This window comes from Furipterus horrens, unplaced genomic scaffold, assembly GCF_987537825.1.
Source record: "Furipterus horrens unplaced genomic scaffold, mFurHor1.1.pri manual_scaffold_8, whole genome shotgun sequence".
NCBI lineage: Eukaryota > Metazoa > Chordata > Mammalia > Chiroptera > Furipteridae > Furipterus > Furipterus horrens.
The window spans coordinates 110,107,845-110,131,814 of record NW_028327178.1 but is presented as its reverse complement, the minus strand read 5'-3'; the positions used below and the strand labels follow the sequence as shown (position 1 = coordinate 110,131,814).

Below are 23,970 nucleotides of genomic sequence, written 5' to 3'. Positions count from 1 at the left end.
CGCCCCCAAGGGTAAGAGCTGTGGGCACTTCTGAATGTGGGGCCTTGTTTGCACTGTTGACAGCCTCATCTCACTGCTTCACGCCGCTGTGCGGACACCTTCCCTGAGTAGGGTCCTGGAGGAACCCTGCCGGGACGCCCGCTTCATGGGGGGCCTCCTATTCCAATTTCCTGACCATGTGACCTGGCGAGGACCCGGCAGGAAGGTGGCCTGTCCCCTGCATCCTTGGAAAATGCCTCCCCGGCAGGACAGCTCCAAGGCCACCAGGCTGTGCCGGACCATCTCCTGCAGCAGCCGGGGTCTGAGCGGGTTGTGTGCGCTGCCGACCTCAGGCTGACCCTTCCTCTAGCACAAACAGCTGAGCTTTGGGGACCGCGGCCAGGATGACCACAGGGCCCTGCCGGGGCCACGTCCATTCCATGGGGAGGGCCGTGGTGGCTTGATCTCACACGGCACAAACCTGCTGGGGGCACATGTGTCCAGAGAAGCGGATGCTGAGACATGCAACCCTGAGCAGCAAAACGCTGTGACGTCTGTGAGGGCCCTGCTTCTCTGCAACCTTCTCGTGCACTGGTGACGCTCGGACCTTGGCCCCCCAGGAGGGCCGTGCCCCTCTGGGACAGAGCTCTGTTGGCCCCAACACTAGGCACCCTGTTCACTCCAGTTGACACCCGTGGGTCCTGTGACATTTACATTTTACATAAGACACACAGACTCCCAGGGGCTCTCAGAAACACAGGCACCGAATCAGTGGACACACGGCTGCATTGACTGTCACAACACAGTGGCTGCCGGTGGCCAAAGCGACACAATCACGTCGGCAGAGCGAGTCTTCACCTTCAAAAGTGTTTTAATTACAAATGTGATTTTAAAGCCCGGACACATGACACCCTCCCAGGGGCACCCACTGCTCCCACAGTTGCGTGTGCACGTGTATGTGTGCATTGTGCACGTGTGCCCGTGTGTGCGCGCGCGTGCCAGCACGCAGCAGATTGTCTTCCGTTCAGAGCGGTGCCGAGGCCTGAGCGCTGCTGCTCCTACAGAGAGAACAGTCACCCTTCAGGGGCGAGCGCCGACGCGGACACCCACCGGCGTCTGTTCCAGACCCTGACCCCCCCCGCTCACCACGGGGCACCCGCCTGCGCTCCTGTGTCTCAAACATGCACGCCGGGAAAACAGGTGCTGTGCGCACCAGCCACGTGTCTTTACTCGGGGCGCTCGCGGTGTGACCCGGGGTCCCGGCGGGGAGGAGCGGCCGCAGCTGGAGCCACCCGGGGGGCTGTGGTAGCGGGTTGCCATGGCGATGCCGCCTTTGGGACGTATACAGCTGGCGATTAACACATGTCTCGCTCTTCAGCAAATCCTAGTCAAGTTCTTTTAACTTAAATATGTTAAAAGTCATCTTTACATTATTGAAAATTGGCAAAAAATACAGAATCTGACAGCTACTCATCCCGTTCCATCTGACGCTTTGAAATGCTCGTTCTTGGGACCATAATTTAGACAGTGACCCCGGCCCGTAGGAAGCTCTCTGCCAGGTTAGGCTCAGGATCCGTCTTTTCCTGCCATTGGCTCCCCCTGAAAGTACTTTCAGACACCTGGACACCGCTTCTCAGGAGGGGCACGGCCCCCCGGCTCCTTCCTCTCGTTACCAGTTCATCACGGGGTGCTGCCAGCCCCCACGCCCCCACAGATGCCTGTCACCTAAGGCAGTTAAAGAACTTTCCTTCTCAAACCTCAATGACAACGTGGTGGTCCCGAGGGGAGCTTTATAAGGGGTCCGACAGCAGTGTTTGCAGTCACAACGTAACAGGGTCAGGCGCCCCGCCAGGGCCGCGCCTTCTGCGAGAACACGGTCCTCAGGGAGGCCGGTGTTGCTGGGCCGCGGCGCGGAGGAGCTGCCTGCAGAGTCCAGCCCGCAGGGGCCCGGGCCCCTGGCCACCCTGGCCCTCAGTAGATGTCTGGGCAGCCGGAGAAGTCCCGCTCGAAGTAGCCGCCCGCGTAGAGCCAGTCGGGGGTCCCCGTGTGCGGGTTCCTGCCCTGGCGAAACCACCTGCAACACAAGAGGGTCAGGCAGCGGCTGGGCCGGCTCAGCGGGGACAGAGCCCCCCATTAGGCGTTAGCACAGCAACGTGCAGCCCGGGGCTCACCCCGCAACACCCAGACATCAGCCGCATCCCCCAACAGAGACCTCACAGGCTCACAGCAAACATGCAGGCTGGCCTGCTACCAGGGGAGGGGCCTGAGCCTCCTGTGACCCCAGGTGAGGACAGTCACGGCTGCGAACTGGGATGGGGCGGGTCAAGGGCAGAGGGAGAGCCAGGGCGGTCACTGCCACCTGCCCGCGGCCTCTGCTTTATGACATGGTGACAGCTAAGGACACACAGTTTACCAGGAGCAGGTGTGGGGCACTCACAGGGTAGGAGTGATCGTCTTCTCTGGACAATATGTCAGTATTTCACAATATATTTTTTAAATTGACTTCTTAAAAAACAATGAAGGAATAACTAACTAAAAATTAACTAGTTAATATTTAGGTATCAGATACCTCTTGCTGGAACAAAGCAAATTCCACATATGAAACTGTTAAGACCAAAATTTTAAATGAAATCGGAAGCCTGACCAACCAAGTTGGTTTTAAACGTGAGAGCCCCGTGACAGCCGTGAGGGGACCCCGCGGGGCCCTGAGCGCGGCGCCATGAAGCTGCGCACGGGTGAGCGGCTCACGGCCGCCCGGGGCCTCAGACTGCACTTGCTAAGGTGAGGCTGGAGGACCGCAGCCCCTGACGGCCGAGCACTTAAGTGAGCGGCTGTCATGTCGTGACAGTCACAGAACAGGCGACAGCGACCCTGAGACACTCCTCCCCGCCGCGCAGCGTCTCATGGAGCAGACGTGTGGGGGCTGCAGGCTGCCCACAGGCGTCCCAGGGGGCTTCCGACGCCCAGCGTCTCCTCCCCGTCCCCAGGTGTGTGTGGGGGGCCCTCCTCCCTGCCCCCAGGTGCACCCTGGCGGAGCCTCACCTCGTCTGCCACTCCGCGCCCCCCTCGGCACGCTCCCGCCGGGCGGCCCTCTGCTTGCCCTCCAGCCGCTCCTTCTCCTGACTCGCCAGCTCTAGGCCAAGCACAGGGCCCAGGTAAGGAGCCGCCCGTGTTGAAGACCCGGGGAGAGTCCACTGTCCTTGGGGAGCCACACCCCGATGCCAGGCCCCCGGCACTGAGGGGCCCCAGGGCCCAGCACAGCGGTGGCCAAGGGCGTGAGCTCACATCCCCAGCCCTCCATGGGCAGGCACGCACCCATGTTGCCGTCCTCCATGCTGCGGATGTCGGGGCGCAGGCGGCAGTCCGTGGGGGCCAGGGTCTTCTCCATGCCCGGCTGCAGCTCGTTGAGCGTCACAGTGAAGCTGGTGAAGTTGTACATCTGAGGGGCACAGGGAGACCCGCTCCGGTCACAGCCCCGTCTGGGAGCTCAAGGGTCCCATGCTGGAGACACCCCACGGCAGGCCACGCCTGAGACGCACCTGCCTCAGCCTCCTCCGGGCCCCCCACTCGACACCCAATTTGCAGTCTGTGTCCCCGACACCTCCGGGACACGCGGATTGTCTCACACGGGCTTGGCTGGGCCACAGGTGTGACGACACCGTGAAACGCTGATGGTGTGTTGTGTGCTTATTCTACATGTGACATACAACTCATAACGTGGAAAGTAAAATGTAATCTGTCACCTTATACTTTTTACATAATTACTTATGTTATTGTGTGTAATAAATGTATTGTACGCAGTACAAATTGCAAGTTTAATTTTCAAAATAAACATTGAAATGCACCTGCAGTGAGAAGTCAGAACAACCTCCTCTGAACTGCTCAGCAGGGACCTGTGGGCAGGCCTCCCAGGGCCTGCGGCAGCTAGAACAGAGATGCGTGTGGACACGCGGGTAGCCATGTGTCTGTGTGTCACCAGGACCCACGCGGACAAAGCCCTGCCTGTGTCTCCGGGTTGGCTGGTGTGGCTCTGGGGACAGAAGCCCCGGAGGCTCGCCCTGCAGCTCGGTCCACTGGGTGGCAAGGACGAGGCCCTCTGTCTGCACTGAGGTGGCTGGCTGGTGTGGACACGGGTAGGGGATGCGAATGGCCTGGACTCCCGGAGGGGTGGGGTCAGGGAGGGGGCGCACGGACCTGAGCAGAGTTGGGGGGCCGTGTGTTGACCCTCCAGAGTAGCTTGCTGCCAGGAATGACCTGCACGGTCTCCGGAGCCTCGGGCGCAGCACCCGCCGCATCACCGTCTGCGTGCTGGGAGCCTTCACCCTGAAACACAGCACGTGACTGGGCGCCCGGGGCAGGGGGACAGCAGCTCCGGGAGCACCTTCAGGCGCAGCACTGGGCCCAGGCAGAGCGACAGGCCACCAAGGAAGGACATGCCCCTGTCCTGTTTGTGCCCCGGCTGCCTGCAGCTTCATTAAGGGGGGCCAGGCCTCCTGCCTCCATGTGCTCCCACCCCCACAGGGGCTCTTGCGCTGGGGCCCCCCGAAGGCAGGGCGCAGAGTCAGCACGGGCGGGCGCCGTGCAAGGGTGTGCTTTTGAGTCAGGTCGCCACACGCCAGCGGCAGAGTCTGGAAGCACGTTCTGTCCAGGCCCAGGGGCCTTCCCTCCACGCTCCCCCACCCGACAGAGATGTGGTCCAGGCTGGGTAACGTGCGCCTAGACCACGCCACCCGGAGAGCGCACTGCCACACAAAGGCTCCCTGCCTAGAGCTACCTTTCAAACGCAAGGGCAGAGCGTTCAGTGTGGCAAGTGCCGCTTCAGGGCCTGCCACTGACTTGGGGTTCCCCAGCTGGTCCCAGAGCTACGCTGGGACAGGACTCTGTCACCTGCAGGTAGCCCGGAAACATCGAAGCTCAGCAAACACATTAAAGGCAGCCCTAGTGAGTCTGACATGCACACCTGCACGCCTGGAAATGGAACTTGGCTCTTGGTGGGTAAAGAGCATTACTGAATAAGAGGCCTGACCACCTCAGGAAACGGCCCCGTGTGAGACCAGGGGAAGCCAAGGGACGGTGGGACCCGTCTGTGAGGTCCACACTGCACACCCGCGGCCGGCGTGTCACCTAGGACACAGGGTCCTGTTGGAACCGCCCCTCCCGTGTCCGCAGGCCCCCAAGGCCCCAGAGAGCAGCGGCCCGGGCACAACGTGCTGGCAGCGGGGCCACCGTCTGTCCCTCGGAACCAAACATCGAAATGACCCCCACTCGCCTGCTAACAGGTCTGAGCAAGGAGGGGCCGGGGGAAGAGGTTTATTCCGAGGCAGGCACAGCTGAGCCTTTCCAGAGGGACATGGAGGTGCCCCCAGTGACACCCAGCGTGACTCGGGACGGACACTGGGACACGGTATGCACTCCGCGCTGTGGGCATGCAGACGCCCCCTCGCCGACGCACGGGCCAGCAGGCGAGCGTGACCGACAGTCTGTGCGTCCCCTGCCCCAGGGGCGTCCCCAGCGCTGCGGCAGCCAGGACCACAGTGGGCCTGGCCGGGCCGCATCTTACCGGCGGTGCCCTGTGCGGGGGCTCGCCCCTCCGCTCCTGCCTCCGGAAGGACTCGTACGCCGCGGCGTCGATGCCCCACAAGCACTCCGTCCACTTGCCGTAGATGATGAACAGCTTCTTCTTGCTGGAACGGAGGGTTCACAAGCCGGGCTAAGAGCGATGACCGGCCAGCCAACCCGACGCGCGGCACCCTCGCCGCAACCGCAGGCCAAGCCCCGTTCTGGCCCTCGGCCCCTCGGCCCCGCCCTGCGCAGGCGCAGCGGAGAAAGTGCGCCTTGGAGAGCTCTGCTCGTGCGTGCCACCGCCGCCCTGGGGACCGCAGCAGGGAACGGCGGCACACAGCTGACAGGGGCGACCGTGGAGGCAGGAGGGCCAGAAAGGAGTGGGGACGTTTCCGTTTAGAGCCCCACGTGTCCTCATTCCCGCGCACAGCGGACCCCGTGGACTGGCCGCGCACCAGCCCTCTCCCCGTGAGGCCGGGAACAGGCCCCGCCCCGCAGCCCGCTTTGTCGTCGTCACCACACGGAAGCCCGCCCGCCCGCTTCCTGGGGCCGCAGCATAAGCTCTGGGGCCCCTCCCAGATCTGCCCCTGCGGCCCCTCCCGGGGGAGAGCGCGGTGGGCCCCGTGCCCTGGGGCGCTGCTGTGTGAGCGCGGGGCGCCAGGTCCCAGCGGCTCGGCCTACAGGGCCGCCGTCCCTCACTCAGGACCCTCCCCGAGCAACCCCCGCAGGGACAGGCTGCTGAGGCGCTAGTCCCGCTGCCGGGGAGCAGGGCCGCTGCCCAGGAGGCCCCCACGGAGGCCCGGCCGATCCCCAAGGGCCAGGGGGGCGCGGCCGCACGGAAGGCCCCGGCCAGGCTGGAGCAGAAGGGCCGCTGCGGCCCACGGAAGCTCGTTTCTCACTGAAAACGTACAGATTTTAGAAGCTGGAAGGAGCCTTGAGACAGTATGTGGCCCAAATGACTTAGGGAAAAAATTAGAAAATTGAGACCCAAGATAAATAACCCAAAGGGGGAGAAAACTCAGAAAACTTGTTAAAATACTACTGACCATTTCTCTGCTCACAAAACCGTTAGAATTCCCTCGTTCACAGACTGGGAAGAACCGTCCCGAGGAAACGGGGCTCCCAGAGGCAGTGTCCGCCTTGTGGGGCAGCGGCCGGGGCGGCGCGGGAGGAGACCGCGGGCCCGCTCTCCAGCCCGGGCCCTGCGTGCGTGGCCACAGCACCGCGGCCGCGGCTGCGCCCCATTTCCGCCCGGCCACCCCACCTGATGACCTCGAGAGAGGGGGTGACACAGGCCGAACCCCGTTCCACCCCGGAATCGACACCAAAGTTCAGCTTTTCTCTCCTGTTGCGCCCAACAGTGAACTGCGTTTTCTGCACTAAAAGGAGGCACGGGAGGGTCCTGAGGTGTCCCCCCCCCCGCGCGCAGCCCCCCAGGCCGATGACCTTGGTGGGGCGCACCCACGCCGTCTGAGCCGCCGCGCGCAGACCTACTTTTTGTCTTGAATGTGCCCTTCCACTCTGTGCAGCTCCTTCCCGAACAGCCCGCACGGCCTGAAGTGGAGCACACACTTGTCTCCGGTTCTGCAGGGGAAACAACAGTCCTCTGGGCAGGACGCGCAGCACCCAGGAAAGGCGGGGGTGGGGTGGGGGGGTGTTTGTGAGCAGACAGGCTGCCCGGGGCGGGGGCGGCGTTGGCGCACGGCCGAGGGCGCGGGACGTCCCCCAGGTGCCGGAGGCCGCACGACCCAGCACACGTACTACCAAGCCCTTAAGCGTCCACCCTCCATGGGTGGACTTTCTAACATGTCAATTACATGTCACTACAGCTGTGAAAAGACAGACTGGTCGTCATGGATGTCCGGGAGGAGGGAACAGCAGAAGCAGAGGGCACAGGACAGGGGATGGTCACTGTATTGTCACCTGAGAACCACACCGTTCTTTAGTGTTGTTTAAAATTTCAAAATAAGTTCGCTTGTGATTAAAAAGAAAACTATCCACATGGAGCACGACCGGGGACTTGGCGCTGACCAGAAGCAGGTCCCACCCATGCGGACCCGGGGACGCCCTGTCCCGACACCGAGGGGCCCCGCAGCTGGCCCAGCGCGCAGAGAGCAAAGGGCCCCAGGGCAGCAGCCAGGGCTTGCGGCCGGCGGCCCTGGGTGTCAGCCTACGCCCGGTGAGCGCGCGGCGGCGCGCGCTGGTACCTGTGGTTCAGGATGCCCACCGTCCCGTACTGCTCAATCCAGAGCTTCCCGATGATGACGTTGTGCACACAGCAGGTCGGGTTGGTCCAGGTGTAGGCCTCGCCGTGTCTGTCGGAGGCCAGGAAGCACGCCTGTAAGGCCAGACCCCCACCCCCAGAGCAGCGCCCCAGACACAACGGCACCGTAATGGCCTTAAAACCCACAGCAGCGAGAGCCCTGCTTTGAACTCCCTCCTACAGTGGCTACTTACTTAGCATCCGTTTGAAATCTATTCTTTCTTTCCTTTGTAGCAACAACAAAGCTTTCTGCCTGATGGCACTAAAGACCAAGACAAACGCAGCTCCCCTGCACTCTGTCCCCAGCCGCAGCCTGCGCCCCCCCCACCGCCAGCACGGGCTCCCAGTGGGGGTGCTGGGCGGTCTCCCGTCTGCGACAGCACAGCACATCTTCCCTTTCATTCCTCAGCCTCCCCCACGGCAGGACCGCAGGAGAAAAGCCCCCACAGATGTGAGCTGAGCAGGCCAGCGGACCTGTGTCCCCAGGGAGGCTGACAAAGAGCCACATTCAAGGGCAAAAATCAGCTCGGTACAGAAGTATTTCATGGCAATTCCTTGCAATTCCTTGAATTTCCCAGGTGGGACCCAAACACGAGAGTTGATAAGGCCTGTAACCTTTAAACTCAACAGGCCTTGTCCTAGGAAAGCAAAGTCCCCGGGGCAGGTATGTCTCCCAGAGGGGGCTGTCCTCCCTGAGCCTGGTGACCTCACTGCTCCCTGGGGTCCTGTGGGCCTCTCACAACCAGCCAGGCTGGGCCGTTGGGACCCAGACTGCAACCCGATGGGGCCCACGGTGCGGCCGCCCACGCCCGGCCTGGACAGCGTCTGCAACGGCTCTGCAGCAGCCAGGTGACTGCCCGGGATGCACACTTCCTCTGAGGTGTCTCTGACCCACATGGATCGGGGGTGGGGCAGCCTCCAAGGTGGCCTCTCGGGTGCCTCACCCCCCGGAACTCACACCCGCCTGCACTCAGCCGGGGCAGCTCTGACCAACAGCTCACGTGGGGAGTGGGGGTCACAGCTGGGTCACTTCTGAGGTCAGGTCATAAAAGACACTGGCTCCTCCTCTTGGGTCCCTGGCTCTGAGGGAAGCCAGCACCCGGTGCCGTGGAAGCGGCTGCGTCCTGACTGCCGCTGCACCGGTCCCCACGCAGGTCCCGTCTGCTCAGAAACCCTGTGTGACACACACACTTGGGCTGTCCTGAGCTGCTGAGCGTGGGGCCGTCAGCAGGGCAGCAAATGGCTGCGGCCAGACGGTGAGGGGGAGCAGACGGAGCTGCCCGCGCTGAAGCTCCGACCGAGGATGTTTCTGCAGCTGGAGAGGAGGCCCCTTGGGGAAGAGGGCTTCCCCCCGGGGCTCACCTGAGCAGCTCCAGCGTGATGGTGCCCTGAGGCTCCGCCTCCACGCTCTTCCCCCAGAACCGGAGCTTCGGGTAGATGGAGCCATGGAACAGGAAGTCCTGGCGGAGGCCTTCAGCATGAAACGCACTGATGGGGGGGTGGTGGCTGACCTGCTCGGATATGAACCTGAACCCGAGGTCTTCCCTGCAGATGAGAACGAAGAGAAAGGAGGGGGCCCCCTCAGTGCCAGCCAAGCCCCTCCAGGACGGCTCTGTGTCCTTCGGGCTCCTGGGCTGGTGGCCGTGCACATGTGTGACTGCAGGGCCCTTGTGTCCAGAGGAGGCGCTGTGAGATGGGGCCCTCCCCATGCTGTCACATGTCAGAAATGTGCACCACACGCTCTGACATCACACTTGCCTAACACTGACAGCATGCACATGCACGTGAACGGTGCTTCCCTGGGGTCACGCAGAGCACACGCAGGTCTGAGAGCCCCTCTTGGGACCCATGACGCAGAGCCTGGGGAGCAGACTGTCCCCCGAGTCCTCGAGGGATGCCTGGGCCCCACACCCAGAGCAAGGACCCCAGACATTCTGAAGGGGCTCCTCTGAGGCTCCCAGGAGCTCTGGGGTAAGACATCTTCTGCCCTAAGATATTTCTGTCCAGGAAATAGGAGTTTTAGTACACACTCTCCTTCAATAAAAATGTCATTTCTTAATTGTCCCGGAACTGTGAATACACCTACAGTTGTAGGCATTAAAGACGATAAAAACTAAAGCTCCTAATTATAAACTTAACTGGATTCTGAATTTCCAACCATTCCAGAGGGAGAAAAGTTGGAAAATTAGACTTGAAAAGGCTGCCTGCCAAGGTCTGTAACTTACCAGACGAGCGCCCGTCTAAGACAAGCGGAGTCATCTTTAGCTCGCGGGAGCCGTCAGGGAGGCCCCAGCCCAGCTCTGCGGCTCAGACGGGGACGCGGCCCAGGGAGCCGTGGACAGGGCCCCTGGGGCACTGGAGCGGAGATGCGACGGAGCTCAGAAAGCAGGCGAGTCCCTCTCTCAGGCGGGGAACCTCGGCGCCAGGCGCGGGGAGGCCCTGACCAGGCAAGAGGACCAGCGCCCTGCGGGGCACTCAGCGTCTGGACGGCCACGCTCCCTCCGCCCCCAGGGCGCATGCCCCACGTCCGCCAGCCCGATCTCGTCAGGCTCGGGCGTCTCTCTCTTTCGGGTCGTGCTGAAGGAGCGAAATGACCCGTGAAGGCTCCGCCAGCCTCCCAGCGAGGCCCGAGCCCCGACTGCGGGCGCTCCCGCCCGTGGACCCCGCAGACCCTGCGCGCCGGGCTCTCGGGAGGACTGCGCTGCCGAACCGAAGCCAAGGCCCCCCGCAGCGCCTCTCGGGCAGGTCTCCCCAGCGCCTGGGCCTCAGCTGCCCGCTCTCTGAGGTGACAGCGCAGGGCTGCTCCCTGTCGTCCTTCTTGCTGTGACATGCTGTGCCCCCCGCCCCCCGCCCCCCGCCCCCGTGGAACCTGCTGCCATCTGCACACAAGCCCTGGCAACACACCACTCTCCCTCCAGTGCCACCAGCCTCGCCATGTGGTGAGACTCTGAGCGAGGGGCTCTGCACCAGCCAACGCGGGGTCCCCTGAGAATCCAGCGGGGCCAGAGAAGGGGTGGCCGCTGCCCCACCTCCCTGGGGACCATCCCGCCCCACGTGGCCGCAGACTGGCGCTGACACGCACCGGCAGGGCCCGTGCGCAGCAGCCCCCACACACCCGACTTCACGACACCCGCGCTGGGAAGGGCCAGCAAGCGCGGCCAGAACCTTCCAGGGGAACAGCCCTTCTCTGAACCCACGATGCCAGTGACCACGTAACACCCCCTTCTTTTATTTTGTGAAAGAAAACACGCTGCCAACTGAACTGCGGCAGGCAGACACGCTGAGGCACGGGACACGTCTTGCCACCAGTGAAACATTGACGAAGAACAGGCTCCCAGTTTCCCCGGGAGGTGAGCGCGGCGCACGGCTGGGCTGCGCAGACACACGGCAGCGCGGCTCTCACGGGCGCGCCAGCTCATCTGGGTCCCTTTTCCTAACCCGACACGCTTTCTCAGCAGCGTGAGCTCTCGTATTGAAGACAAACCTGCACTTAATACAATATTCTGACCGACTCACCCTGGGACCCAAGGGGGTGGAAGAGAAGTCACCGTGGAGGCCACCAAGCACGCCCGGAGCAGGGCCAGGCTGTCTTGCTCTCAGGCCGGGTGGCCGAGCCCACTGCCCTCTGGGAACAGCCACCCTGCTCAGTGGCACCGCCCCGCAGCCCCTCCTGCCCAAGGGAGCCTGCCCTCTGCACAGCGCCGGCGAGACTCCCAGGGCAAGGGCCCGTGTGCTCGCTGGGCCCCGCCCCCATCGCAGGCAGAGCTAACAGGCCGTTCACAGCCGCTCCTCCTCTCCCTTCCTGAATCGGGCCTGGGGACCCCCTCCCACTCGGCCTCACATCGCCAGGGCTCTGTCACCCCTGACACCCCACTCCCCAGTGCGAGCCATTCTCTCGCCTGCGGTGTTCCGGGCCCTTCAGGGACCCGCCACCCGACGGTCGGCTCTCGGAAAGCACAGCTGTGCTGCAGGAAGAAGCCACCGCCCCGGCCCCCACACCCCGCACGTGGCGCCCAGGCCCGGCCTTACCTGACAAGCTCGTAGGTCTCCCCGAGGAGCGGGTTGAACGGCTTGCCGGTCCTCTCCCACTGGGAAGCCACGGCTGACACCGCAAAGGCAGCCACGCACTGCAAACCACACGCAGGCTGTGAGGGCCCCAGGGCCCAGCCGGTCTGCCCCGGGCGGGATTCCCACTCCGCTGATGGCTGTCATCCCCTCGCAATGTGGCTTCCTGTCACCAGCACCCCCTCCAAGCCATGCACAGCAGGCCCTGCGGCTCTCCAGTCCCAGCCTGTCTTTTTGGGCAGGCCCGGTGGCAAGGGCAGTGTGTCTGGCCCCCACACACACACAGGCATGCAAACTCACAGGGGCACATGTTACGTGCACACATGCACACAGGTGCATGCACATGAGCACATACACACAAGAACATGACCTCGCATGAACACATGCGCACAGGAGAACATGAACTCACACGGGCACATAGGCACACACTGGCGCATGTGCGCATGCACAGCCGGTGGTGCCGTAAAGACCTGGGAGGGGCCGGGCCCAGGCGAGTGTGAGCTGTGTGCCCCCCCCCGTGGGGGCAGGGCTGCCCACCTGCATGCGCTCCAGAGCTTGGGGCTGGCGGGCGGCGCGGTGCACCAGCGCGGCGTGCTCCATGTACTCCGTGAGCCGCTGCAGGAAGCTCAGGGGCTCGTTGAAGGCCACGGGCATCGTGATCTTGGACAGCTCCTGGAGGGACCAGAGGGACGTCATAGGTGGCTCCCCCAGAAAGCACAGCCCGCGCCACCCCGCTCTGATGGGCACTTCCCAAAGTGGCTGCGAGGACAAGACCGGACGTGGCCCTGGGCCCCCCGTCCCGCCCCGCAGGCTCTGCTCGGTCTCCCGCAGTGCAGCTCCAGACCCTCTGCCTCGCCACGCCCACTGCGCAGTGTCGGACCACTGGCGCAGCCAGGCGGCGGGAGTGGCCACACGGGCTGTCTCCAGTGGTCTGCCCCCGCTACAGCGAGGCCTTGGTGCCACTTCCGGATCCATGACCCTGAAGCAGCCTTCAGGGGAAGCCTGACAAGTGGGACCGCGCCCCACATGGCCCTGTGTGGCTTTGCCCAAAGGCCTTTCAAGGTCAGCACAGGTGTGTCCCTCAGACACACGGGGACCAGCGGGTCAGGGCTAGAGAAGGAAGGAGAGGGGAGAGGCGGGAGGAAGCCACGCAGATGCAGCCTCAGGAGGGATGCCAGCCTTGCTCAGTCTGGAGGGCGGGTCCCACCTGCTTGTGAGAACCTATGACACCCTGTGGGTGCAGCAGTGGGCGGGCAGCCCCCCGATTTGCTGCTCAGACAGAACTGTGTGCACACGCATCCTGGGCCCACCACAGGCAGGAGCAGAAGGGGTGGGAAGCAGCTTGGGAGCTCTGGACGCTGGGGGGGTGGTAAGGTGGCGGGAAGTATGTCACCCAGAGACACGGGGGAGGGCTATGCATAGCCACTGCACGACCCATGTGAAGACCGTGGAATTTGTAATAGCTGCCTCTTGGGGAGGGGACAGGGACAGGAAGCAGAATATGTATATAGAGAAAGATCCCTTGTTTGGGAGGTTTGACTTTGAACTTACAATTTTAAGACAAAATTAAATTTGAAAAAGCAATCTGCACACATTAAGAATAAAGTGAAGCCAATGAGCCCGTACGACACACTGGGCACAACCCCCTGGGGCAGCCGCTGCTGAGGCCCCAAAGCCCAGAGCCTGAGGTGCATCCTGGGCATGGGGAGGAGCAGGGGCACCCAGACTTGGCTATCTCGGGGAACACGCTACTGCCCCGGTGTTGCTGTGCATGTGGGAGAAAGCAGGCAAAAACTGGGTACATGCCAGGCTCTACAAATCGTCAGCAGCGTCGCCACCACCCGGGGGTCGGCAGGGGGAGTGGAGAAGCACGCACAAGCAAGAGAGGCTGGAGGAACCCTGCCACCCTGAATCTGAAGCAACTGTTCAGACCCGTCACAGCACGACTGCCGCCTGCCTGCCCAGAAAGACTTGGGGGCAAGCATGTCCCTCCCAGAGTCTCCTGGGGCCCAGGGGCCTGAGTCCCCCCTTCCTGGACCGGGACAGGCTGCAGGTCCCGGACAGCACAGGACAGGGTGAGCCAGGGTGTCTTTTGCAGGAGGTCCGGGCCTTGAGAGGCCCCCATCCCAGGGGGAACCCCCTGCGCCACAGCATGTGCCATGGGAACCCCTGGAGTTTAAAACGCACAGAAAGGCCAGCCGGGGGGTCGTGCTGCTGTGCTGGGGGCTGCGAGCCAGGCCAGGGGTCGAGGACTGGGAGGAGGTCTCGCTCATGGCTGCTGACTCCGCGTGACAGTCCCCGCAGAGCTGGCCCAGGAGAGGTGGGGGTGCCGCTCTGACCGGCGGCCCCATGAGTGCCGTGGCCTGACGCCCAGCCCAGCAGCTCTTCAGTCAGGGAACCAGCCCCGAGCCGCCTCTGATGGAAAGGCCCCCCGACACACAGACACACACGCAGAGCCCAAGAGGCAGCTGCGCATTCGCAGAGCGCGCCCCTGCTGACGGCAAAGCACTCTGTTCCTTTGAGAAGAATGGCGGTAGTGCCGGGGTTGTGTCTAGGAGCCTCGTCCTTTAGTGAAACGTAAGGTGGAGAGGACACAGGATGCACCCTGTCATTTTGCAACTTTCCATAAATCTAAACTTTCCCCAAAACAAACAGCTGGAAAAAACCCACGAAGTTCTGCCCGGGCAAAAGAATGCAATGGACAAGGGCCACCAACAAGCAGCGTTAGAAGGACGGGAGACGGGCCCCTGAGAGACAGCAGGTGCCCATCCGTGCGGACAGCGAGCAGGAGGCCTCGGCCCCGCATGCGGCCATGCCTGAGCCCGCCAGGCACCGGGAGGCTTCTCCCCGTCGGTGGGAAAGGACAGCAAAGGGCCCGTGGCCCCCGGACCCTGGGGGCCCCTTTTCTCAGTTACAGGTTCCGAGCGTCTGACCTCTGCCCGCAGCCCCGCATGGGTGGGCTGCAGGACTCACCCTATGTTCAAGAACCCCCAAACCCCCCTATTTCATGCCAATCCCAGGAGGCAGCCAGCCAGGAGCACTTCGCAGCCTGCGGAAGGCCACGTCCGGAGTCTGCAGAGCTGCTGGCTGCTGTCCAGCCATCCCCTCGCCTCCTCCCCCTCCTGGGCACTGCCTTTCCCACCTGGCCACCGTGGGCCCGCCCCACGCTCGACTGGCCGCTGCTCTCACCAGGCCGATGCACTTCTTCAGGATCCCCCACACGCTGAAGTCGCTCCGTGTGAACATTGGGGCCGGCAGGCAGGTCCTGAAAAGCGGCAACCACAGTGGCACGTGTCACTACCGATCCAACAGGAGGCCCGACGACCAGCGGCTCTGCTCGGTGGCCATGTCTCTTTCACGTGCCACCTGAACATCAGCACCCCCGCCCGGGCACGTGGGGCAGGAGGCCAGCCTGCTGGTGAGGTCCCGGAGGAGGGTTCTGCATGAACCTGCTGGAGGGCCCCGGGAGGCGACAGCCACGGCAACACAGAGCCACCTCGTCCCCAAGGGCAGCAGACCAGCTATTAGGAGCACAACAGGACCACGGACAGAGACCAAGCCACAGGGACCCCGAGGGGGAACCCAGTTGAGAAAACCTTTCCAGAAAGGGGCTATCCGTCCTTTCCACGTGTCTCCCGGGGCATGTTCCTGCCCACCAGCCAGGGGACGCCCTGCAGTCCTGTCTGCACCGTGAGACCCTGTTCAGAGTCGACTGGGCCTGGGGACTCCTAACCCGAGAGGGGCCTGGTCCCCTTCCTGGGACCCTGGCTGGGAGGAGGTCTGGCTCCCTCTGGGAGGGAAGGGTGCCCAGGGGGCTGGAGCCCTGACCTGGAGGAGGCCCGCTGGGCTGGGACCGCAGACTGGGCCATGGGCTCCCTGCACTGCCCTGAGTCCCGGAAGCCACTCGGGCATTTTCCTGTGGCTCCCAGGTTTGCGTGTGCTTCTCTCAGGAGCCTCTGCACCAGCGACAGGAGAGCGCGAGCCACTGCCTCCACCCCGCACAGAGCGATGACAGCACTGCTCCCCCCGCGGGGGCCCTGAGCTCCCTCAGGTGTCACATCAGGGCAGCTGGGCCAGGGCACGCTGCTCGTTTTCAGGGACAAAAAGGAGAGGAAACCACTGACAGAGCCACCTGCCAGGCTGCTGGCAAATGACACTTGGTGCCTCCTGCTGTCACCTGGGCTGGACTGTGGGGGGCCCAGGAGGGGAGAGAAGACACAGAGACGGATGGGGGCAGGCAAGCCCGGCGTGGGGCCAGGGGCCCAGGAGAGGCCCTGGCAGCTGGGACCAGAGATGGTGGGGAGGGGCTGGAGCAGGAGGAGAGGCTGTGGGACCCCAGCCTAGAGGAGGGTGACCATCAGTGATGCCTGGGTGCACCACGGGGACCCCACCTCAGAGTTGTAAATGGGGGGGGGGTGGCCTGGTCAGGTCTGTCCTCTGACAAAGTGACCGCCGCCAGCAGGAAGACAGAGGGGCTGCAGGCGCTGCTGCAGGGGGCACGGGGACAGTGGGGGCCTGACTGGGCGTGACAGCGGGCCGACAGCCGGAAGGGCCAGGTGTGCGTGTCAGACGTGGGTGACCGGGTGGGGAGCAAGGGGGCGGCATCAGGGCTGACCTGCCCACGTCTGGCTGTGGGCCAGTCAGGGGCGCTGAGGAGGGGCTGCCAGCCAGGCCGCCTGAGCACACAGGCTGTGCACTGCCGTCTGCTGAGCAAAGCACCGCAGGAGTCAAGGGTGAGTCCCCCGGGGAGGTGCGGAGGGGCCCTTGGGCCTTGGCTCAGAGCAGGTCGGGGGCAGGGGGCGGGCTCCCTGGAGCCGAGATGCAGACCAGCGTGGAGGGCAGAGGCCCGCCTCCCTCCGCCGCCGCGTCCGGGCTCCACTGCTGACAGTGCCCTCGCTTCTGCTGGCGATCGCCTGGCCACTGCCGCCAGATGCCCCTGAGCCGGGAACAAGCGCAGGGAGGAGACTGGCCCGTGGTCTCGCCTGGGCCCCGGGCAGTGTCGTCCTGCCCCTCTGCAAGCACCACTGCAGATCTCCAGAGCCAGGGGGGTGGCCGCTGCGTCTCCAAGTCTCCGGCTGCACCGGTGCGGGCTGCTGCCTGGAGGGGCCGGCCCATGTGGCCCTCGGGACTCGGTGTGTGGGGCCACCGCAGACATGCTGGAAGGTTCTAACCACGGACGCAGGACAACACACCTGTGCTTCTGGACCCCATTCTCCCGCGGGGGCCGCTCCCCGGCTCTGCCGTTACTTTTGCTGGTGTCCACGTGAACTGCTCCAGTGACTCTCGGATTCACCTCAGAAAATTCCCCAGAAGAGTTATCAGAATCAAAGCCTGCACAAGACAAACAGAAGGTGATTCTGCAGGACTGGGGGACAAAAGCCTGCCTCCAAGACTCCTGCACAAGCAGAATACCCGAAGTTCTCAACTGTTTTTAGTGGCCACATTTGGAATCATTAACTCTGCTGCCCAGGAACCAAAGGCAGAGGAGCAGGGGCACCGGGGAGCTGGCTGAGGGGGGCATGCGCTCTGACCCACGGGCCTGCCCGCACTGTCGCCGCCCGAGCCTCGGCCGTGGGCCCAGAACAGGCCTCCCCCCGAGTCAGTCTGGGGCTCACAGCTTCGGGGGGGGGGGCACCTCTGCAGCCTCAGACCACCTCTCATGGGGGCGCTCGGGAGCTGGCAAGCGACTCCCAGCTCTGCGCTCACCTGTGACGGCGTCGAAGAACTCCTCGTCCCCGTTCATCCTCCTCAGGCAGCCCACAGTCCCTACTGGGTCATCGCGCTGGTCCACGTGGGTGGGGGTGGGGCACCGCTCGGGGCTGTGGGGGGTCCACCAGGCGGTAGAGGTCTGGGGGAGCAGCATTTGGCATACTGAGCGTTCAGAAGTTTCATGGGTCAAACAGTTTTCAAATACCCGTTCGTCATTTTTGAAATCAATCCCAGTTACATCTTAGCACAGAAGCAGACGAATGACATAACAAGTGCAGGGTTTCAGGAAATAGAAGAGGACACGTTTATAACACAAATACCCATCAATGAACAGGTAAGTGATCAGTATTTGAGGAATTATTTTCATTTTTAAATCATCAGAAGACGATAGAGCGACCACCTGCGGGCAGCCACGTGAACAGGCAGCTTCCGCTTGCGCCCAGGGGCTCCGACATGCCCGGGAACTGGGCTGACAGTCGCTGCCTGGCCTTACCAGAAGCAGGCAGGCGCCACACATGGAAAACCATGTCCAAGCACTGGCGTCACGTCAACCTGAAACCAGGCGTCCGGGCTGCAGAGGCTGCCGTGCAAGTGGCAGTTGTCGGCGGGAGCGGCCACCACGTGGCTCACGTGCAGCAGACCCTCCCGCCCCCAGGAGCAGCCTTGACAGATGGCGGGACGCTGCCGCTGAAGGTCAGCACTGTCCCCACAGGCAGCCCTGGCTGTGTGCACAGCGTCAGGTGGCCCGGGCTGTCCCCGAGGGCCTTGCCCGCTGCCGGGGAGCACTGCGCAGCCTGGCAACGGGCACCCCCAGGGCAGCTCAGGCCTGGGCCCGTCCTGTACGCGAGGGGCGGCCTTCCACCCAGCCCTGCATCCCAAGTCTGCCCACCAACACCACGTGGGCCAGAAGGACAGACGTCACCGCGTCCCTAACAAGCTGCGTGGCCGGCACTGTGCAGCGGGCTGCCAGGCCGCACGGAGAAATGATGTTGTCAGCAGCTCACGCAAGAAACAGGCGTCTAGATGAAGGGGCGGTAAACACGCCCTGCGTGCTCTGTCAGCAACGCGCCAGTCCCTCACTGTACACGTCCCGCATGCCAGCAGGGCGGCCCCGACATGCAGGCAGGGGGGCACCAGCCTGGCCCGGGAGCCCGCCGTGGGCCAGCTCGTCTGCTGGGGCCCAACAGGGAAGGGCCCAGAGCCCCACCGTCCACAAGTCCCCCAAGCCCTCGCCCCCCTTGGCCAGGCTGACTGCTCAACAGTGAGCGCCACAGACACATCACAGGCTCCGAGGAAGAGGCCCGTGGGATCAGAACCGTCCACAGTGAAGAACTCTCACACACGTGTGTGACGCACGGAAGCTCTTCGTGCAACACGTCTGTGCCATTTCACCCCGCCGGTCCACTCCGTCGCAGAAACACGCAGTCCCCATGCCCAGCACGCAGCCCCTCCCCATGGGCACCCTGCGCCCTGGGGGCAGGGAAGGAAACAGGCCCTCTGAGGGGCAGAGCCAGGGCCCTGGCCCGGCAGGTGGCGGCCGGACAACTGGAAGACCCGGCCCCGCAGCCCTGGGGGTGTGTGGAGGAGCACGGGGCAGGGGTGGCAGGGACTGCGTCCCAGGGCACCCACCGCCCCGCCCCTGGCCTCCGTGCAGCCGGGCAGGATGCTTCAGATGCCACCTCCCCATGCCACGGACTCCAGTGTGACCTGCTCGCCCTTGTGCCTGCCGCCTGCTCCCAGCCCAGGTCCTGCCTCGTCAGCTCTCCCCGACTTCCTCCTGCTCCTGGGACCGGTTTCTCTGTGCTGAGAAATGTGTCACCCTGACTGCCCTTCCTGGGCACTAATGGGCGTAGGGTTGAAACCAAGGTCAACAAAATCCTCAAATTTCTACACCCCCCAAAAAACGGTGAGTTTCTGTTTGCATCCATTTCCCCAGGAAGGTGACTCAGCCTCTTCATTAGGCTCTCAGAGGGTGTCCCTGCTCCAAAGAGAGGCTGGGACCCCACAGGGAGCCCCTCGCCTACCCCTGGGCCGCCCCGACGCCCACACGGCTCACAGGGTACCCCAGCAGCCAGGGACCTCCTGTCCGGAGGGGCACCAGTGGCATGCCCCACGCACGCACAGCAGCCTGGGAACCACCGCGACGCCGCAGCTGCACCTGAAGGAGGACCCTGGCCTCCCTCCCTGCGCGTTCCTGCTCCCTGGCGGGCCGTGACGTTCCCAAGGGTAACGTCTCTGGGGACCCAGGCACTCGGAGCCTCCCTTACCCCGAGTCCGGTGTAAGATGGCCCTGACGCTTCTCCTTCCCCGCATCTGCCAGGTGCCCCGGCTGAACCGTCACCGCTGCAGTCCCTGCTGCGCTCCCGTCCACTCCCCACAGCGGCTGGTGTCACAAATTACCCGACCAGCCTGGGGCACAGGTGCCCAGTCACAGCGGACTTTTCTCACGACTGCCTGTGATCGGCCTTTGTGTGTTCAGTGGAACACACGGCCGCTCACTCTGTCACCGTGTGCCTCCCCGCTGGCTGCCGTCATCCTGAACCTGAAGTCAGGACAACTTCCCACAGAGAGTTCTCAGGCCACCCGCCCGGGCGGAAGCAAGCTTCCAGGAACCTCTGGCCCCTTTAAAGGCCAGGGGCCCCGCCCTCTGTCAAGGTATGAGCTCAAGTCCAACAGGTCTGCCCGACCAAGAGCCGCTCAGCCAGTTCCCGAGCCAACATGACTCGGTGGTTTCTTGGACAGACAGGAGCCGTGGGAGGGAGATGCCGGGCCTTTCTCCGACCAGACCAGGGGGCCAGGGCTATCTCAGCCAGTGGGATCCCAGAGTCCACACCTCCAAACAACCCTGGCCCTGGCCGGGCGGCTCAGCTGGTCGGAGTGCCATCCTGTGCACCAAAAGGTCATGGGTTTGATCCTCGGTGGGGCACGTACTAGAGGCAACCGATCGATCGATGTTTCTCACATTCACGTTTCTCTCTTTCTCTCCTTCCCTCTCCTTTTCTCTCTCTCTCAAATCAATAAACATATCCCCAGGTGAGGATTTAAAAAATAAAAATAAAATAACCCTACAAGATCCCCCCGGCACACACAGACAGCAAGGAGCGAGACACACCACCATCGGGCACAGGTGCACAGGCGTCACTGCTGCCCGAGCATGGTCCCGAAGCTTCCTCCCTGGCGCAGCTCAAGGCAGAGGGCAGAGTGCCTGTGTCACCAGGAGGTGCCGCTGCCCAAATGGTGACATTCTCAGTGACCCTAAGTTTGTTTCTGAATCTGGAAAGAAGACAGACGCACGATGACGTTCAGGAGCACAGCTAGGTGACCACTTAATCCCACGGCTATGGCGGAAGCTGCGGGCACGGGCCAGCCCTCCACGCCATGCCTCCGAGGCCGGCTCGCCCTGGGCAGTGCCAATACCTGAGTCTTGCTAGGAAAAACGCTTTGAGAAGTAAAAACTGTCCATGGAAACCTCAAAAAGTGTCTAACTCGAACCTGAAACATCAACTCTTAGGAGCCACATCTTTCTTTATGCTCAGTCACATCCACACACTGACTTCCTTCCATCCTCATTAAGCTCACACCAGCCAAGTTTCCATTCAAGCCTCGCACAGACAGTGAGTGTGAACACCAAGCGCAGGTCTGCCTTCCGACAGGGAGCATGGCAGTGGTGAGGGGCCCGCCGGCACCCCCACGGTCTGCGTGCCGCCCAGGGCCCGTGGCTGAGTGACAGCAGGCCCCCACGCGTGTTGAGGTCTCTGTCTCAGCCCAGCCTTGCTCGAGTGGTCCTACGTGTCAGGTATGACAGTGCCATCCAACGGAGCACCACTCCGCTCACCAAAGGCTCCTGGGCTTCACGTCTGAACTGCGTGCGTGTGCGTGGGAGTCACTGTAAGGTGGGTCAGCTTCAACACACCCAGGCCAGCGACCGAAGGGGCCCCGGGCACCTAGTACCACACCAGCACTCGTCCCTACATTTCCCCACGGACGTCCTGCCCAGGAACCCAGTTTGTGGGCAAATACCCTGGAGGCGAGAGCAGGGCAGCAACTTCCCTTTTCCACGGTGCAGGGCACGGGGACAGGACCCAAGAGCCTGCGCTCTCCCGTCTGACCCCCAGAGAGAGTCTGGGCCTCTCGAACGGGACATGTTCGTCACCTCAAGGCCCGTCGCCACCGCTTTCTGCAAAGATGCAAGCCCTCCGTGCCTAACGCCCATCCTTCGCACCGTGGACATCCACCACCTCCCCCGCGCCCCCTCTCGGGCCGCAGACGCCAGGACCCCACTACGAACCAAGGCAAGGGGCTTTGGCTGAATCTGGGGCGGGGGGAGACTTACTCTGCAACAGAAGAAATAAAAGGGTTTCATAAACATTTGTCCTCATAACACAATGAAGATCTATCACCCACGCGGCCAAGAACCAAAGTTCTGGCCTGTGTAACGCAGCGCAGTCAGAACAGCACAAAGAAGGAACGTTTAGGGGCCGCTGTGAGGGGCAGCGCTGGTTAAGGGCGAACCCGCAACGGCTGGCCTCTCTGCCCAGAGGCGGGCACCGAGCCTCTCTGCTTGCTCCCGGGCCCTGCAGGACTGAGCTCAGGACCCCGCTGGGCAGGCCACCCGGGGTCGGCCACGTGGGGCCTTGGCAGTCAGGCCGCATGCCACCCTCCCTGGTCAGGGCTGCTCCCAGGCCACCCGGGAGGCGAGCAGGAAAGGCCAGCGCCGCTCAGGGGGGCACCTGCTTCCTCACCGGCCATCCGGTCTGGGGTGACAACACTGCCGGACAAGGGGAAGTGCAGCAGCAGATAAGGTTCCCGTCCCGGCAGGGGAAGGGGAACCCACACGCTGGGGCGCCCGGCCTGCGCCCGCCCGGTGCGGGGCCCCTGCCGCGGAGGAAGGCGCGGGGCGCAGCCAGCCAGGACGGCCCTGTGCCCTCCAGCTGTGCCCCCCAACATCGGGGGGGTGTGAGGGCGGGGAGCCGCGCAGCCAGGACCCCACTGCGCACAGGCGGGCCCAGGGGAGGGACCGAGGCGACAGTGGCGGCTCCTGGCCGAGCTTGTCCCAGACTGACCCTCAGGGGGGAAGCCCGAACCCGAGCCCAGCTCCCTGCAGGGGACCCTCCCGCGCAGGGGCGCCCCGAGGACGGCAGCCTGGCCCCCCCGCTTCTCGTCGCGGATGCCTGGGCGCCCGAGCCGCGGTGACCCGGCAGCCCCGGTCCGGGCTCGGTCGGCTGCGGCGGACTGCTGGGCTGTGATTGTGGAAGAGGGGGGCCCTCGCAACGCCCGACGGCTCCCCGGCACGCGGGGTCCGCTAAGGGGGGCGAATTAAAACTAGAAGCGGGTCCCGCCGCCGTCGGCCCGACGGGAGGGGCTGGGCCGCCGGCCCGGGGGCGGCCTCTCCCCTCGCGTACACGAGTGACACCGGGGCCCCAACGCCCCCGCCGGCGAGCCCGCGGGCAGCGGCCTCCGAGCTCACCCCGAACCCGGCTTCCGGCGGCGGCGGCCGGCCGGGCCTGGGGCCGCAGTTGCCCGGCGACGCGGGGGTCCGGCGGCCGCCCGGGACCCAGGCCCGCCCCCTGCCGCCCCGCGGCCGGCCGCCGGCTTCCCTCCCGAGTCTCCTCGGGGCCGCAACTCCTGGGCCGGGGCCGCGCAGCGGGGTCGGGCCGGGTCGGGGCCTGGTCGCTGGGCGGTGGGCGCGGGGCTGCAGCTGCCCCGGCCCGGCCCCCCCGCCGCCCGCACGCGGCCGGAAGCCGTTCCCGGAGACGCGGGGGCCGGGCCGGGCGCCGGGCCGGGTCGCTCACCTGCACTGCAGTCTGTCCCGCGCCCGCCGAGCCTCGCTGCCCGCCCCGCCCCGACCCCGCAGGCCCGAGACCCACTGACACCGAGGCGGAAGTGCGGCCGGCCGCCCCACCGACTGACAGCCCACACCAGCCAATGGAGGCGCCCCGCGCCGTCGCCCAAACCGTCGCTCGTCCAATCAGCGCTCGACCCGAGAGCCGCGCCGAGAGGCGGGACTATGGTAATCACTTCGCCGGAGCGGCACCTTTCTCCACCCCTCGGGAATCCTGCCCACGCAGAGTGACGACGCGAACAGCCAATCATAGCATGGATAGGCAGGGTTATGCAAATATTGATCCGAGGGGGCGGGAGGTAGGAAGGGGCGCGGCTTGCAGAGCTGAGTTTACAAACACCGAGCCAGGTGGCTGACGCTCCGCGGTCAGGGGTCGGTGCTCACGGCTCACATCCCAGGCTCGGGCGGAGGGGCGGGGGCGGAAGTCATCCTCCCAAAGCTGCCCGCCCCAGCCAAGCATCTTCCAGGGCCCCCCGCCGCCAGTCCTCCCTGGCACGCCTTTCCTCGCTCACCAAAAGCCGGAGCCTGCTTACCCGTGGCTGCATTGCAG

General features: G+C 64.2%; 1 protein-coding gene across 5 annotated transcripts; it reads right to left on the bottom strand.

Annotated features, from left to right (window-relative positions):
• Window positions 1–1,886: 1,886 nt before the first annotated feature.
• On the bottom strand, window positions 1,887–23,470 carry OSBPL2 (oxysterol binding protein like 2). 5 transcript variants are annotated; one of them, XM_090286633.1, is made up of 15 exons: window positions 23,371–23,470; window positions 21,732–21,912; window positions 17,576–17,717; window positions 17,062–17,200; window positions 15,059–15,134; window positions 12,407–12,541; window positions 11,834–11,931; window positions 9,167–9,349; window positions 7,749–7,856; window positions 7,036–7,125; window positions 5,513–5,663; window positions 4,174–4,302; window positions 3,295–3,418; window positions 3,022–3,112; window positions 1,887–2,053 (listed from the first exon to the last, which is right to left on the bottom strand). In XM_090286633.1, exons 2-15 carry the CDS (start codon window positions 21,807–21,809, stop codon window positions 1,951–1,953), a joined length of 1,647 nt encoding a protein of 548 aa, XP_090142759.1. In that variant the 5' UTR covers window positions 21,810–21,912; window positions 23,371–23,470; the 3' UTR covers window positions 1,887–1,950. The 5 variants fall into 5 exon arrangements, with proteins under 5 accessions (XP_090142759.1, XP_090142755.1, XP_090142756.1 ...); XM_090286629.1 differs by lacking the exons at window positions 1,887–2,053; window positions 3,022–3,112; window positions 3,295–3,418 and adding an exon at window positions 15,698–15,952 and having other exon boundaries at window positions 4,292–5,663; XM_090286630.1 differs by lacking the exons at window positions 1,887–2,053; window positions 3,022–3,112; window positions 3,295–3,418 and adding an exon at window positions 15,698–15,952 and having other exon boundaries at window positions 4,292–5,663; window positions 21,867–21,912.
• Between the last annotated feature and the right edge of the window lie 500 nt (window positions 23,471–23,970).

Excerpts from the sequence above, each read along its gene's own strand:
- OSBPL2 (XM_090286629.1), bottom strand. The coding sequence starts at position 21,809 with ATGTCCACGGTGCGAAGGATGGGCGTTAGGCACGGAGGGCTTGCATCT. Across the intron at positions 17,201-17,575 it reads GTTCTTCGACGCCGTCACAG|GCTTTGATTCTGATAACTCT; the intron begins GTGAGCGCAGAG and ends TGTCTTGTGCAG. Across the intron at positions 9,350-11,833 it reads GAGACCTACGAGCTTGTCAG|GGAAGACCTCGGGTTCAGGT; the intron begins GTAAGGCCGGGC and ends TCTCATCTGCAG.